The sequence below is a fragment of the Monopterus albus genome, unplaced genomic scaffold (genome assembly GCF_001952655.1).
Source record: "Monopterus albus unplaced genomic scaffold, M_albus_1.0 scaffold60.1, whole genome shotgun sequence".
NCBI lineage: Eukaryota > Metazoa > Chordata > Actinopteri > Synbranchiformes > Synbranchidae > Monopterus > Monopterus albus.
The window spans coordinates 976,077-993,738 of NW_018127940.1; the positions used below are offsets into that span (position 1 = coordinate 976,077).

Below are 17,662 nucleotides of genomic sequence, written 5' to 3' on the forward strand. Positions count from 1 at the left end.
GGAGGGAGGGGGGTGGGGGTGGAGAGTATGTTTGTTTGTATTAAAGTTGACAGAGGGAGGCAGATTTGGAAGCATAAAGTAATGAGTCCCCTGAATATCCCATAGCAGGCATATTCTAGCTGTGACACTCATTTAGACAACAGAATGGATATGAACTACAAGCGCTTTTTTTTTTTCTTTCATCCACATCTGATAAAAGGACATTGCCATTTATAAAGTCCACTGATCCTCAGCTTGGTGCTTTATACAGTACTGTTGGGGCTGTGGTGAAAATCAGAAAAAACTACAAAAATATTAGACAGTGATACATGAGTTTTATCTAAAATGACAAAAAACAAGAGAGGCAGTAAAAAGCATGTGAGATCATTGCTTACATTAAATTATGCTGGAGGGAAAAGACATCTACTTCTTTCCTTATATGACTTTTCTTGACTGCCTGTATGTCACAATCACCAAACAATGTTATCCTACCTGTCCATTGTTAATACTGCAGGGCTTTTACACGATGTAGCATAGCTGTGTTTATTTTAAGGCCTGTCACATATAATAGCACCAGTCCACTTGCCAGTTGTCTGACAGTGTGAAAGTCATCAGACAAGCTTCACTTCACATACTGTAAATACCAGTTAATGGGCTTCTATAGTGCTTTACATTCTGCATATATTGAAAGGATACTGCTATGCGTCTTGTTTTAGAATATATTGTATAGACTTAGCTGTAGCCTTTCCCATTACACACAGTACATTAAAGATGTTTTAGGAGTTTTTAGTCATTTTTGTTTTCTTTCACAGGGTGTCACAGGTCTGCCTGGAGTTCCAGGGCTTCCAGTAAGTACATATGTGATTTACATCTCATTATGCTCTTTGTAGATGTAAGGACATTCAGAAAAATTAAATGTTGAAATACACTCCGGTGGTTATGACCTGAAATTGCTGAGCTGAGCTTTGTAAATATCACAGCCTTTTGGCTGACCAGGTGCTACATGCTGTGTTAAAACATCTGGCCCACAGAGATGGAAAGCGAGGCACTCAGGTGAGCAGAGTAGTCTTTGTGTCACATTACCATCACCTGGGAATGGGACAGACAAGAAGCAGATAGACAGGGCTCAGTGGGGATCCTCACATGGACCAAGAAGGATAGGGATGAGCAGCCAGGCAGAGAAGAATGGAGTGCTGAGCTCAGGGGTGGGGGCGAAGGTTGAAAGGTAGTCACTAGCTATATCCTACACAGGCGAGACATGTTCTTATTGGGTTGGTGGCTGCTTCTGCAGACGTATTGAGAAGACACCTGGGAAGAACTACAGCACACTTTACGTATTTCAATTTTATAATTGGACTGCACTAGTGATTTTCCTGTGGTCCTGTGAAATTCAGAGGACAGAGAACATAACCCAGAAATTATTCCAGTGCACATACTGTATGTCAGCACACAGCAGATATATATACTCACATATGCTCACATATCACCTGTCAACACTTAAGGTGAATGCGTGGGCACAGATGCAAACAGACATGCTTTCAAAGCATTGTCGCCCTATAGATGACAGCTACTGGAGATTAAGCATATACTGTAAGTGGTTAGTTAATTATATACACATCATGAGGGGATTAGCATGCCAGTTTTAATCAGCACTGGACTGATACAAAAACAGTGTCCCGCTGCTTCCGGCTTGCCCCAGTTATGTCACCAAACTGGTTGTAGTACCCACAGAAAACTGGTGCCATGCATTAGCTGTTAATTTTGCATTAACAATAATTAATAGTAATACAAACAAAATAATGACTTTTCATTGACTAGTGAACATGATTTCAGAAAACTTTCTCAAATCATGTTGGTAAATTGGGTGGTGAGTATGGGCAGAAAATGCTGAGAGGGAGTTGGTAAAGTAGTGTGGACCTGCTGCTAGTGGATTTGAATTGTATTGCTTGTTAACCAAGGTCACAGCTCTGTGCTCCCAAGCCAATAAAAAAAAGTACCATTATAAATGAATTATTAGCAAAAGAAATGCAAGGAGAATGAGCCTTGTTTTATTTAGGGTGACACCGGTCAAAGCTGTCACAATTTTTTTTATAGATACAGCTGCAAATACAACAGCGAAAGCCTGTAAGCCTCCTTGTTAATTAATTTATTTTTTTTACTTTTGCTGCTTTACATGAGATCTTTGACTAATGTGCAAGACATACTATGTTGTGTTTCTGCCGCTATTTCTAAGAAAAGCATTTGATTCCAGTTGAGAGAGGACACAAATTACAAAGTTAAAGGTTCAATGTTCAAGATTTATAGCACATTATGTTGTTTTATACATGTGATGTAATGTAATGAAATGTTTTCCCTTAAGCCCTCGTCCCACAGTGTAACAGCAAAATAAACAATAAGAAAACAGACTTGTGTTTGAAAGCTGAGATGTGCACATTTGGTGAATAGATGACCCTGTTTGCCCTATTCTGACAGTGGCAGGCAGGGCGTCTGGGGAGTTGTAACATTCATGTCCTAACTTCTCTTCAAGTCATGGTGACCAAAGCTAATCACTGTACCATGACCAATTGTGTTGCTTGCTTTTATATACTGTATATGTGTGTTGTCTTTTCATACTGATTGACATGTTTTTGATTGTTCATATGATTCCTAGGGTGAAAAAGAATGCCTCAAAGGAGATCAGGTACTGAAATTAGATTAATATTGTTTTCACTGACAATTTCTTCATATTTTCTAAATATATGGGTTTGTTTTTTTTAATAAATATAATTTTTTTGTTTGCCACATTCAGGGCCCACGAGGTGAAAAAGGAGACAAGGTAAAAAAAAAAGAAAATAATAATAATAATCACCACATTTAATATAGACTATCGTTGTTGTCTGTTGTTCTTGCTGGGCAAAGTGCACATTATCTGTTCTCAAGCAATCAAGCACAGCTATTAGGTTCAGCAAACATTTGTTGAAGCAGCATATGCATAGCCTTGCCCAAAAACTTCAGGGCTTGGTATATACCTTGATTAACTTGGTAATAGTTTCTTATCAAGATACTGTGTAGAATAATGGAATGAAGCTCTGATTAACCAAGGCTGCAAATTATCTATTAAGGGGATGGTGAAATCACCTAAAAACAGTTCATGAACTAGAATAGAAACTACAGCTGTGTATACTCCTTTTTATCTCTTTGTGCAGTTTTAACTAAGCTAATGCTGTGTTTCCTATTATTGCAAATAAACCCACTACATTAGCTGTCGGCGTAGAACATGTGGCACAAACATCTGTCTGTGTCAGGTTTTACAAGAAGCACGCCATAATCTCTTCCTGCAGTGCCAAATGCAGATGAATGAAGCACCAACTCCAGTATGATACTTGTGCATGTCCATTCTCTGTAGGGATTGGCTGGGGTGCCGGGTCAGCCAGGGGAACCAGGCAAAGAGGGCAAAAGGGTGAGTAAACAGTTGTGTGGTCTAGCTGGTGGTTGTACTAACTGAAAGGACCTGGTCTGGGGAAGGGCCAAATACTGTAGCAGCTGAGTGGCTGTTGTTGTTGTTGCAATGGGCCTGGAAAGAGGGAGGGGGTGGTGTGGGCTTGTTGTATGACAATTAATGAATGGCCTCAGTGGTCAAGGGGTCTCTTTCTCTCTCTCGCTCTCACACACACACACACACACACACACACACACACACACTCATAGTATGACTGGCAGCACACATGGTTGGGTCCCACTGGTTGACTGTGGTATTCAGTTTCCTAACAGGCCATCTTGATTTGGAGTAGAGACAATGCCCATGACTCAATCAACTGAAACATTACATCATATTTATTTCTCACCTTCTGACTGTGGGTTTGTAATGCAACGTCTAAATCGGGAGTGTGCATTTACTGCAGTATAGGACTTCCTTCCATGGTTTTGTGTCATAGTCTGAGAATATGCAGTATGTGACAATTATATGAATAATTTAGTGTGAGTGCGAGCACATCTAATTCATGTATGGTGTTTTGCTATGTAGCACTATAACATTATGGTGGGCTGCAGGTTGTTATTGTTCCTTGACATCACAGCTGAAAGGTGGTGTTCAAGGACAAGTGGAGTGAGTGTCCTTTTGTGTTCATCTTAAATGACTTGGTGCAAGTACCTTCCCTTGTGTCACTGTGATCAAAAATAGGTCCTTCAGATGACTGAGTATTCATGTTTGTCTTACAGAGAATGGTCATAAAACAGTAAGTAAATGCTTGACTCCACTGCAGCATAATATAAAATATACAGTATGTTGCTCTGTGGAGCACCCATAAGTAGGTCAGGCAAATGTTCGTTTCAGATTAGGCAACAGCTGACATGATGCACAGTACGCGCGACATCTGGACAGAAGCATCTCCAGTGTTCCACTGTGCATTCAAACTCAAAATGTGTTCCAATAGCTTTAACAATTTATGACCTATCATTGGTTAAGTTATTTCTCAGTGGAACATTTCCCACAGTGAATGAAGTAACAAAATCTAATATCAGGGAAAGTATCACCAACAAACGTGAGCTCAGAAGGTGGCACAGATGTGTTTTTGGTGCTTTTCTTTCTCTACCTAATTAGTTAGGTGTTATTTTATACCTAAGCTGACATACTGTAAGTTAAAGGAACTGAAAGTCAGAGGCATCCATTATGATGTGCACCTTTTTTCTTTTCTTCTGGAATACAGATTTATGATGACTCTTTCAATCATAATTGGTTTTGAAGGAATAGGAAGTGTGTTTGATGTTGTGGCTTCCTATATGCCCATAATATTTCTTGCACTAGTTATTTCTTTGAAAATGTTTGCAGGTAAAACTACCACAGGGCTTTAAAGTGACCATTTCTGCCTTTCTGTTTTGTTGTTGCTGAAGATACAGTTCTGATACTGTATACTAATACCCTGTCTTTGATGACTGGCTGACTTTATGGTGACTGGTAATGTGCTGAGGTTTCTGCTTATTCTTAGCTCTAGGAGTCACATGTGGCCTCCAAGTTGTTGACCAACCTGTGCTTCTACAGTCTGAAAGCCTATTTTAGGAAGGTGGACATGTATAATTGTGAGGGGCTAGCATGTAGCCAGCTGATACAGCAAGAGACCCTCACCCAATTAATAACAGTTCTTGTCTATACTGGTAAAGCACTGGTTTTACTAAGGGTCATAACTGCTATACAAATGATGCAGAATATCTTGACTTAGACTGAGCACTCCACAAACTTCACTGAATAGCTAGGAGGCCTTCGATTCAGGCCAGACCACCTCTCACACTGTCTGACTACTCTAGGGCATTTAGATTTACTTCAAGGAGAGGTGGAGGTCATTGTAGTGGGGAGAAGAAGAATGATGCCATTTGCACTGATCCTTCTCTGAAGCTTAACCTCTAGAGTCCTGAGCTTTGGAAACCCAAGCTGTGCGGTCCTCATATGAGGACGCAGGGACTCTAGAGGTTAAAGCAACATATGCAAGAGGGGATATCAAGGGCAATCAGTCAACCTCTTCTGTGACCTTATGTCTAACATTCACAGAATTTAGATTTTCTTTTAATGCTATTCAGGATGGAGGTAAGGGCAAGTTTGACTATGTCTAGGAGTTTATGGGAATGTATTGCCCCAACATTAAACATGGCCATTAATAGTAATGTGAATGGCTTGGTTTTATGTATTATGGATGGCATTGACACAGAATGGCAGGCAAAGAGTAGAAGTTTGGGATTCAGTGGCACATTGCAGCAGACCAAAAAAGGAGATGGGGAGCACCAGTAAAAAAGTATATGTCCCCCTTGCTGACTGTGGTGTGCTAAAATATTCATTAAGCTTTGTAATGATGTGCTAAACTCTGTGTTGGCGTTGTAGGTTGGCCCTGTCCTACACAGGCTGAGGAAGTGAAAGACAGATGCTGAAAGGACTGTTCAGTGTAATCATTTATAGTATGTGTAATAATTTCAGCATGCAGTGCAGAGAAGGGTTTGTCTGACACCCATCAACATGTATGCAGGACTGTATACCACAGTCTTGTGTGCATACAAAACATTATGTGTGAATTGGTGGCAGAAAACCTGGCCAAAGTACCAAATGACATTATTGTTTATGCTTAAAACAGGAATGAAAAACTTACGCTCGGTCAATAACCACTGCTTTCTTAATTCAAAAATACATAGGAATGCCACAGCAAGCTTGATTTATTTATTCCTATCATACTCTGCTTCTGAAGTTGGCACAGGGCTGTGAGTGGGCAGACATGGGTTCATCCATGGACAAGGCAGTAGGTTCCTGGGGATTAATAAATAATCACCTTAAGAAATCCCCCATTACAAGGTGGGTCTCGGAGTTTTAATCTACATACACCACAATAAGCCCTATTAGCCATATAAATGTACCTGTATAAAAAAATCCTTGCTAAATATAAGTCACTGTCGACTGCCATGTTGATTGCTTTGGTTCTCTGTGGAAGGTAGATATGTTTTTGTCATACACAATGGGCAGCCATCAAATAAAATGATTTTGGAGCACTGCGTGACCATTATAAATACATTTTCTCTATACATAGATTTTCTCTATTGATTTTTTTTGATGCAATTTGCAGAATGTAAATAATGTGAATGCAAAGGATTTTTAAACCCCCTTTAATCAACTGAAGGCCTGCACTGTGTCAGTGATTCTCCTGCTTCTGAAAATGCACGTGTGTGACAGATGTGTACCAGAGTGTTTGTTCTTTGTAAACATAAGTATGCTAATGCACAGATGATGAAACTCCTGCAAGCCCTAGAGGAACCAGAACACTGCAACTGCTTTGTCTACAGATGTGTCCTCTTCAAATGATTATGTAGTGTAGATCCTCTTATACCAACTCATTCGTTTATATAATTAAATCTGAAGTAATTAGTTGGGTTTTTATTTAGTTATTTTGCTAAGAGTGTAAACCAGTGGACACCGTTTGAAAATTATATGGATTAATAGCTGGTGAGCTCAGTAATAGATATGCAGGTGTCTTTTATTGTGCAGGTGAGGAGATTTCTCTAGTCGTTGGCACTACAAAGAATTTACCATCGGGTAAAGTAAAGGATAACATTCTCTACTGGGTGCTTTCTGATTATTCCTGTTCTGTTTCTCATAGAAATATTCACCTGTGGGCCTCAGCTGGGGGTGTGGGTGGGTGACACTGTGCCACACGAGCTCCTTGTATGTCACTGAGATAAGAGCGAACAAAAGTCACATTAGAGTGAAAAGGCCGGGAGACTATAGCTAGCCAGACAACACAAGATGACCCAGCAGCCATTAAAAGAGAGGCTTTTAATCATTTTCCTCACTGAATAGACTATTGATGGCTATTGAACAAACATTACAGAGTGGAGCTCTAAGATCTGGCAGGACTTTGATTTTACTAACAGGATATTCATCGTATGTTGAATCAGTTCCTTCTCTTGGCCTTTTTGCAGTATACTCCTCGTGGTCACTAATTACATTGCCCAACAGATCATTAAATATTTACTTCCAAGTCATTGTATCCTTACAGCTACCATTTACTTTTAAATTATAGCTATTTCCATGTAGCAGATGCAGGCACATGAGGTTCCTCTTCAAACTGTGTGACAGTACACATGCATGCAGCGGCATGGAGCCTTATGTTAGTTTGCTTATTATTTTCCCACAAGTGCATATCAGTGAAGTCATGAGACTAGTCAGACATGTGAGCCTTATGTTGGAAGTGAAACCGGAGAACAGCTTTGGTGTAAACATGATGTTGTTGGTTGCTGGGTAGCAAGACATTTTCCCAGTAAAGAAAATTTCCTCCACTTCTACGAGAGAGACTGCTATCTGTAAAATAATACGAGTCTGTACCTCAAAACTTCAGCTGCTGTCGCATCACATTCGTCAGCTGTCATCACTTCACATCATGTGATAGCACAGTCCCAGATCAATGCACACCAGTAATTGTAGAGCAGGCACACTTTCTTCACTTGTGTCAAAAAAATTTGAAACAATGTACGTAACATCAACAGCAGCTGCCTGGACACTTTAAAGTAGTGTGGACATACTCTGCCAAAACAGTAGAGAAGCTCATCTGTCTTGTCTCAGCTTGGCAACTGGTCTGGTCCACATTTCCAAAGAAGAGAGTGGTAATTGCTGTCTTTGGGAAGTGATAGTGGTGTTTACATTTTCTATCCATGCCCTTTGCTGAATGACTGAAACAGCTGTCTATAAGTCGTGACCAAAGACACAGGCATTTTTCCTCCTCCTTCACCCTTGCCCTGATACATGTCTTAAAGGTTATGTGTGCACTGGATGCTAAACTACTGGTCTAACGTTTTCTCCCAGACCACCAGGCAGCAGCTTCAGTATAGTATGTGCCCTCCATATTTACTTCCCCATTTGTGTGTGCTTGACTTAACCACATTGAAATGTGGACACACATGTGGGAAATGTCACCTTGATAAGCAGGATCCTTCTAACTGGGCACCAATATCCTACTGGTGCTGGACAGCATTAGGCTGGTCCACTGAGGTCAAAACATCAGTGTCAGATTAGATACAATAGCATTCATCTAGTTTAAAACTAAATCTCTGTATCCTCATTGAACAGCTAATAGCTTTTGTCATTTATCCTAATTTTGTTTGAAATATTGTGCTGCTCTCTGAAAACCAAATGCATGCTGTAACTGGAATTTACATGCCTCTCTTCTGCAGGACCAAGCAAATGTTGTTTTGAGTCAGTTGAGCCACCACAGTATTTATAATATTCACATTATATCTGATGGACTTGGCTCAGGTTCATCTGGATCCGTCTCTGTGTCTGCAGAGCCCAAAGCAGGCAATGACAGCAATAGGGATAGAGTTATGGATCATTTTGCGGGGACTGGAGCATTTGGCAGCGGCTTCCTGCTCCATAGGTGGAGGCAGGCATGAAAAGCGATGCAACTGTAACAGAATGCTGACCTCTACTAGAACACCTGCGGGGCGAGATTATTAAGTAACGAGTCCCTGGTGAGAACACCAGCCTTCCTGCCAGAAGTTCTCCATGGGAGGCTGCCGCTGATTTGGGCGATACAGTAAATGCATAAGATTACAGCAGCTATTTGATTGGAGCCGTGCGTTTTGTTTTCCAGTTCAGCATACAATTATAGTTATATGGTAAATTAATTTCCCCCACAAGGCTTTCTCAACAGGAGTTGCATTTCTGTAGCGGGTTCACATTTATAATTGAGACAAGCAGAGTTTATGTGATGTTTTGTTGTGCTTTGATCTTAATGTATGTTAATATATCACACACAAACTGTTTTGTAAATTTAATTGAGGCTACTATTTATGAGAAAGGTATCATAATGACATGTTAAACAGTATATTGGCATATCTTCAGTCATTTTGTGATACATTTTAGATATTGATTTTGGAATCATTACAGACTAGACTATAATATAAGATAATACAGTAGTGTAAATCAGCTTAACACACACTACTATATACACACACGTACAGTATCACCTATAAAACAACTGCAGTGGTATATTTAACTACTGAGGCACAGCTGGTGTTCATATTAATGGTCCAGCAGTGTGTTTTTTAAATACAATAGTGTGGTGTAGCTACTGTATGTAGTTACAGTTGTAGCCCGATCCACTAAAGCTCAATGGCAGAATAGCACGAAGAGAAGAATTTACAGCTGAGATTTTATGGCAAGATTTACACCCCTATGTGATTTTACAAGCAGGGGAAGGAATAGTTAACCCTTTCTTGGAATAGGTTGTTCTTCTCTCTTTGTTCAAATTCATGTGGACAATATCCAGAGAGCCACAGTTCTGACACCTGTATTACACCAGGAGGTAACTCGTTTGCCCAGCGCACAAGGCAATTAATCTTGTCAATGTCAAGTGCATTGGGACGGAGGATGAAACAAAGATTTGACCTGATTGGCTATGAAAAGGTCTCACATTTGGGCTCAGTTGGGAAAGAGGAGGGTTACAGAGGGAAGCATTTGGCACATGCAAGGACAGATGCGCAGAGCTTTGATTTATCCGTCTGACTCTCATCTTTCCCAGAGAGCCCCGGTACATCTGCATCCATGGGTGTCTAGAATAAACACATATTAATTGGCCAATTAATTACACGTATGAATACAGGGGGCAAGACTTTGAGAGGACCACTTTGACTGCACATTGTTCACTGGCTTTAATAGTCATTGCATATGTACTGTATGTTTGTGTATGTCTGTAAGTGAAGGTGTATACAAGTGAAAAGTTATGGTTCAGCTAAGGGTAATGTAGGTCAAAACATCCTCTGAGCATTAGAAAGGCTTGCTATAGTTGCACATAGCAGGGCCCTCATTCACACATCTACAGCCTCATGACTTTCTCTGGAGACGGAGCTGTACAACACAGCAAGGACACTGCAAGCAATATGCATGCTACTACCACCCCAGCGTCTGAATTCATCTGGGTCTGCCATTGCTATGGCCTGTGTCTAATACCTCGACAACATTTACAAATCTTTTTTCAATGTCTGCCAGGTCATAGCAACACTAATGGAGTATCATGTGTCACATAAAGGTCAGTTGAAGTGAATTCACTGTGTGTGGACAGGAGGTGACTGACCGTAGTGACTGTTCTAGCTGTTATAGTCCACACCACAGCTCTAGTCATCCAAACAATGATACGTATCTGGCTTCAAACAGTAAAAACACTCTCCTGGCATTTTTAGGTCAGTTTCAGGAGGAGACAGAGCTCAAGAAATGCCAAGAATGTAAATACCTTTGAAAGGGTGTTTTGGATTCACGATGCTTTTATTGACGCATGCTCCAAGGAAGCTCTGTTTCTGTCTGTCATTTCCCCAGCCAAGGGGACAGAGGAGGACACAGAGAGTCCAGAGTATAGCGAGGAAGGATGCTGGCCAGGGAGGAGATGTAGCCCTGAACGCTGCAGAAAACAGAGGCAGAGTAGTGGGAGGCTGCATCACTTACAGCACACTGTTACAGGCTGTCATCCATATTCGGATACTCCATGCTCTCATCCTGCCTGCAACCAATTTAGATACATTCATCTGTGTCCACTTTAATGGCATGCCAGGGAGCAGCACATCGACAGCGGCCTGATATTATACAGATGGTAGTGTGTGGGACCTTAGTGTAATCTGTTATGCGTGGTGAGTGATACAAAGCCTAAGTCTTGCTGAGGGCTACAGTACCCAGAGTGAGGGGCCTGTGAATCTTTACACAGTGTATTCTCTCTGACCTCAAATATTTGGTTCGTAAAATGAACCAGGGTTTATTCAAAGTAGATTTTCAGCCTCTTCTATTCAGTTGTTGGATAATGCATTATTGAAACACTCAGTATCTGTAAACATAGAAGGGGAGCAATCTGCTCCGGATGAATAATACTGCCAAAAGTCCAGATGAGACTGCGAAATATCTGAGAGCCAAGACTAATAACAGCATCTATTAGGAGATGAGAACATTCAAGAGACAATGTTGGCCTAGTGAGGAGCCAACGCAGTAGGCACCCAACATGCATGGAAACACTGCACAGACATCCAGCTGATTGTTGGGAACTGAGCTCATGGTTTAATACAGATTTATCGTTTTCACCGCATAAAAATGCAAATTCAGATAATATCATCAGCCCTCTTTCTACTCCTTAGCAGTTGTTAAAGTCAATGAGGTCTTAAAACTCATAACTGAAGATGTGGAAGAGATGTGGCTGTTATAAAGGACTGTTCTGATCCTCCTTTGGGGCTTCCTTGACTTAGTTTTCATAGACATCTGTTGCCTTTTCTGTGTTTGCCTCTGGTTCTAGTGTTTGCATACTGTGTGGTAGTGAGGAGTCGGATGTTTGATGAAATAGCTCTATAATGGTTATTTTACCCAATGATATGCTGCAATCTATGAATGAAGATCCGTTTCATGCCACCTGTGTCCCTTTGTATTGTGTGGCAGCTGAAAAGAGGCACAATTCAATGTAAAAGTTATTGTCACTCTCATACAGCTTCTCGCTCTCATCTATTTCCTTCTTTTCTCATCGCTGTAAAGTCACTACAGAAAGATCTTTTTTACGGTTTTCAGCACCTAATTGCCACGCTGCCTAATTAGGGATGTTACCAACATCATACATTCATGCAGTGAGGACATCCATCCTCTCACTGAGAGGGCTTGCATTTTCCTTTCTGGCTCTGTCCCCATCTAAACAGTTTGTGATGAAGCTAGTTTGCCATCTAGTGGTGCATATACCAATCACAATGTAGTCACATAGGTCTATGATTGAATCACTCTGAGGAAAGCCTTCATGGAAAGCTTTAGCCATGAGACTATAGGTGCAATCTTGGCCAGCTGAGCTGAGTCTTAAGTCGGCTGCAGTGTCAGCCATCTCTTTATACATCCTTGAATATTTAGATGGCTGGGAGTTAAAGAGAGCATTGTGTGCCAGTCAGAATGGTGAAAAATGCTAAGCTTCATTTGAGCCCCTGCCAGGCAGCTGTCAGCTTTGCCATTCTCTTACTGCCCCGGCTGTTCCTCTTAACCCTCAGTAAACAACTGGAACAAATCTTATTTTATTGAGGCTTTTACCAAGTGCAAGGGATCTCTACAAGCTCCAGTGCCCAGGAATTTTCTGAGCTTGTGCAGTGTCCTAAAATGGCATCCAGCAAGGGCAGTCAGGAGCAGGGAATCTGCACTGTCTCTAATTGGATCCTTAATCAGGAGCAGGTGATACTGTGGTCTCTGCTGTGTGTTGTGTGACACTTCAGGCAAGCACTATGATTGCTATTTACCTCAGAAGCCTTAACAGCTAATTTGACGCAGTGAAAACGGGTTTTGAGAGGATTCTGACATCTGCGGTATATCGAGCTGCACAGTTGGTGTGAATTCACTGAATATTTGTCCCTTACACCAGCTGATTCTTAGAATTTTAAACCTTATGGCGAGAAGCAGCTGAGCTCAGTCTAAATGGAGCTGAGTATATGACAGTTTGATGGTTTGTTCTTCTAAAACTCATAATCAGAACAAGCCTAGTGGAGATTTATGTCACTTTGTTGTTTTGCATTTGGAAAAAAAGCAACTTTTAATTGAAGGAGGGTATGTAAGGTCATATTTATTCCCAACATTTTACTTGATAATTAGACACATAGCCAAACTAACCACTAAAAATTTTAAGAGGCCGCTGCTGCTGAAACACTGGTATTTTCCAATTATAGTAGGTCATTTTTCCTACTTTTGCTTATTCTCATAGTTTATGGTGTACATTTTTAAATGAGAAATGATAAAATATCTGCCAGGGGAAGGGATGGCATTTGAAAATTCATTACAGAATAAATTAGCTTTGGTGTCAGTGTGAGTAATTGCCCAAATCCTATTTGAATTTGGATACAATAAGTGTTCCTAAGGCACTGTAGGTTTGACCAAGGAAATGAGGGGGGTCAAATTCATCTGGTTGTATGTGTCAGTCCTTTTTTTTTTCCATTTTTCACAGACCAGAAACAGACACACATTTTAAGCTGGGAATTACTATTGTGACGGGTTGTCCTGTAGCAAACTTTCTATTGCTTCTTTGTGCGCATGCAGTATGTGAATATTTCTCTCTGTGTTTGTGCTGTTGTTTATTCAAAATCTTAGGCATCACTGTGTATTTTGGAGAGTCCGTGTCCACTGTAATATTGCTGTGGAAGGTTTCTTTTTGTCTTAGGTCCCTCATTGTAATGTTAAAGTACACGTTGTACACAAACAGTAACCCCATTGTTTACATGTGGTCATAACAGAAAACTCCCCACCACCCATTTTTGTTCTGTATATTGTTAAAAGCCATGAGGGTATTATTAAGGCCTATCATTTTCACCATTTTGTTTTTGTTCACCAAGCTAATACAGCTGCTGCTCATAAACTACATAGTCAGTTCCAGTTAAACCCAGTACAGCGGTAGAGCAGGACAGACAAAAGGCTCAGGTGGCCTGAGTACATGTCCCCAGAGAGAGATGGGACTCAGCTCAGGCAGAAAGAGTGGCCGAGGCATGTGAATTTTTCAGCCGAGAAAAGGTCATCTCTCCTATGAGCCACATAACATTGTCACAGACCAACCTGGCTTAGTAATGTCAGATAGTTTTCCCTTCAGAGCATTTCACGTCTTTGTCACATGTGAGTCAGGCACATGAAAGAAAAGCAATATAAAGATATCTGGGCTAAATATGCTGTAGGTGTCTGGGCTGCAAGGTTACAGTTTGTTAAAGGTAAGGGCTTGGTAAATGAATAAATGGGTATGTTCAATTAAGTGCTGGAAAGACCAATTTCTCCTTAACTTCAAGTCCAAACCTTCAAACTAAATTGCTGCTCCTATAAACATAACAGTTTAAATTTAGAAGAAAATAAATGCAAATAGTAAAATGGGATAATTAATTTTGTGGGGGGGGTTTATGTTTTTTACACAGAGAAGCAAACTTTCAAAAATCAAAGATGAGATACTATGTTTGAAAAAAAAATTCAAATGTGAAACTGATTTACCTACTGAAAGCTGTCCCTGAATATAGAAGGAAACAATATGCCCATCATTTTGTCCCTCTGTGCCCTGTGTTGGACTGGGATTGGGTCCTCTGGTGTTCATTTCAGAAGGCTCCTCCAGTTTATCTCCTGACCCCCTTGACTCGAGCATTTACCAGGTGGATTATGTGGGTTTTTGGTGGTATATCTGCTTTATAACTAAAAATGCGGCATGTTCTGCCTTCTCCATTTTCTTTCACTGTATTATCTCTCACGTTGACATTTGGGATAAGGATTATGGAGTCGTCATAAATGAATGCTGCTGCTTTGTGTTACTATCAGTGTTGACTTTGCTCTCAGACTGGGGCTTGTGTTGCAGGACTGAGCCAGGCCCCATGTCTGTGCTTTCCTTTTACACTTCACAACTCATGGCAGTGTTGAAGCCAGTCGAGACTAAAATCCATATGGATTAAGTTGGAAGTTTAACAGTCTACTGAGACTTCCTCCTTACCCCTCCTCTAAAGTGGGCTCCCTCAAGCTTGACTAGCAATATTATTGCGTTAGAAGTCAATGTGGTGCACTTTACACACATCTGCTATATGGGCTTTACAATGGAACAGCTAAATAGTACATGTGAGTATGTGTTTGGTCTTGCCAGCCTATCTTTCATTCACTAAAGAAGGTAGTTCATCTTTGATGCCAACTCTGTCTCTCTTCCTTCCTCTCCTTCACAGTCCCATCATCTTTCTCCACCTCCTTCCCTCCCTCTGATCCCTCATTTCCTTCCTCTGTCTCTCCCTCTCTCTAATCTACTGCAGTGACCTGAAGGAGGGCTTCACACTGCAGCGCTCAAATAATAATCAAGCACTAGGATGTTGTCAAATTTATAGGACACTGAGCGTTGCATAGCAACAGAGATCGCCCGGGTGATCCAACAGGCGCTGGAAGTTGTGTGAGGAGAAACGATGCAAGTGACAGGAGACAGGAGAAGGGAGAGATGAGAAGAAAAACCAGGAGACAGGAGAGAGGGATGAGTGGAGAGTAGCAGAATTGTATTATATGAAAAGACAGAGATAAGTGAGAAATGGTGAATCAGAAAAGGAAATGAGGTTAAGGTTGGCTTAGCTGAAAGAAAAGATTTGCACACCCACTGGTTTTGTCTGCTTGCCATTCTGTTAGTATAATTCGAGTTATAATTATCATCATTATGACATATTTCTCTGTGGCATTCTGGCACACACACAGGTGGTGTTAAGTTTAAAAGTGGCTTCGATATACAGCAGCTGAGCAAACTAACCATTTGGTCCAACCCGAAGGCAGGCTGCTCGTTTGCTCTCGCTAAAATCCTTCTACATCAAGGAAAACTTTTTTTTTGTCACACATTTCAGTTTTTCTGCTCATGTTTTTCACATTGTCTCACATTGTTTTTGAGTCAAAATCCTCAGTCTCAGTTTAGTCTTCATCTTCGTTGCCTAGAAACTGCTTTGGACGGCAGTTCACCTCTGACAGTGTTTTCTTGGTTGTGTGTGTTCTCCACCAGAAAAACAGTAAAAATAATAAATAAATAAAAAAAAAGCAATGAGACAAAATTACAATAGAGCTTTGTATAAAGTTGTAGAATTCCTGGTTCTGCTCTGGAAAATGAGCAGTTTTGTTAAGCACATTCTTAACTATCAGCATCTTCATAGAAAAGTTTGTGCTGTTAACAATGACAACAGCATAGTGACTGGTTTTTAGCATTAAATGCATCCTCAGTGCTCATAAAAGTTGAATATATGATGCTTTTCCCTGATAGTTCTACAGTGAAGGCAGGAAGAGATAAGCAGACACTGTTAACATTTACGCTAATGAATTGACAACCACTGGTATCGTCTGGTTTTTAGCTTGTGCCTGTAAACATTTATAGTTATCTGCACTGACAACAAACCAACACACTGTTTTTAAAGTAACTGAAGGAAGAAAATCTCCAACATGACTGAACATGATCATAAAATGACTTCAAGTAGTTTTCCTTCAGCTGCACATTTATAAAAGTCTAGGAGGTCCAAACATGACATTTAGAATTGATCAAATCACTGGAATAGCATTAATACGGGATTCAACTTAAACCCCTAACTCGTGAAACATTTCACACATATCAACTTGAGCAACAAAGCATTTGTTGCTCAAGTTGATATGATGTGTTAAAGGAGACAGCTTGCTGGATGCTCATGGACACTATAGGGCTGTTGTTGGCATCTTGACCATTGTAGCACTCCAGAGCCAGCATGTCTCTTCAGAGGTGGTTATCTCACTGTGTCACTGGCAGGTGTTTTAGTTTGGAGTGTCACCTGAGTACAAACGGTGATGACAGCTGTGCTCTGGACTAATTATTCCTTGTCAGTGTGTGCAGAGTTGTTGGGGAATGCTAACCAGCAGACAGAAAAGTGTCCATCTAACTTGGTGTAGTATTTTTAATGGACTGCTTTATTGTGAAACTGTTGGTGTCCGCAAATACTAAATGGATAAAGGCAGGATTCACTGCAGGGCTGATAAAGGCAGTAATCCACATTTAAAATGCTTTTCCTAAGCAGAATTATATTTTTTGAAATATTTCCTAAAGGGAATTTTCAATTATTGAAATAAACTAAAGCAAAGTCATGTCACCTTATTAAGGGCCATTTTATAACTTGTAGACAAGTGTGTAAGTAAAATCAGGCCAAAGTTTAATAACATGAACTCAACCTCATATCATTATTTAGTTGCTCTGACTTTATTTGTTGAGAACTGAGGATTTATTTTGATGATGATATGCAAATACGTGGACACATAGTTATGCACTTTGGAGTTAAAAGAGATGTGAGGGCAAATGTGGAGAAATTATTTTGAAAACTGCATTATTCATGACCTACTTAGAATAATAGCATATGAAATATTTATTAGCTAAATTACATATTGATGTAATCTGCTATTGTCGTGGAGTTCAGGGAAGAAAGGGCAGCGAGAGGGGCTGAGGCTAGAGCAAATGATCTTTTTGCAAATGTAGCAATGATTCAGTGTCAACCTATTCATTATCCGGGAAAGAGAAAAAAACAACACCATCCATCCTCACCATAATACTTTGTGTCTTTGTTTTTGAAAAAGAGACTTTTTACATAAATGTGAAGTGTTAAATCTACACTCTGCTCTAGTACCCAACCAAGAGATTATTCCAACAGGATATAATGTCAGTAAGTAAAGGTATAAAGGTGCTGTGCCCGC

The 17,662-nt window shown here is 40.4% G+C and overlaps 1 protein-coding gene across 3 annotated transcripts in view; it reads left to right on the forward strand.

Annotated features, from left to right (window-relative positions):
- LOC109961871 (collagen alpha-1(XIX) chain) overlaps positions 1–17,662 on the forward strand; it is a 109,103-nt gene that overhangs the window by 43,632 nt on the left and 47,809 nt on the right. For all 3 annotated transcript variants that reach the window (XM_020603043.1, XM_020603045.1, XM_020603042.1), the window contains exons 12-15: positions 792–827; positions 2,630–2,659; positions 2,768–2,794; positions 3,365–3,418. In XM_020603043.1, the coding sequence (XP_020458699.1) occupies positions 792–827; positions 2,630–2,659; positions 2,768–2,794; positions 3,365–3,418 (147 nt within the window). The remainder of the gene's footprint in view (positions 1–791; positions 828–2,629; positions 2,660–2,767; positions 2,795–3,364; positions 3,419–17,662) is intronic.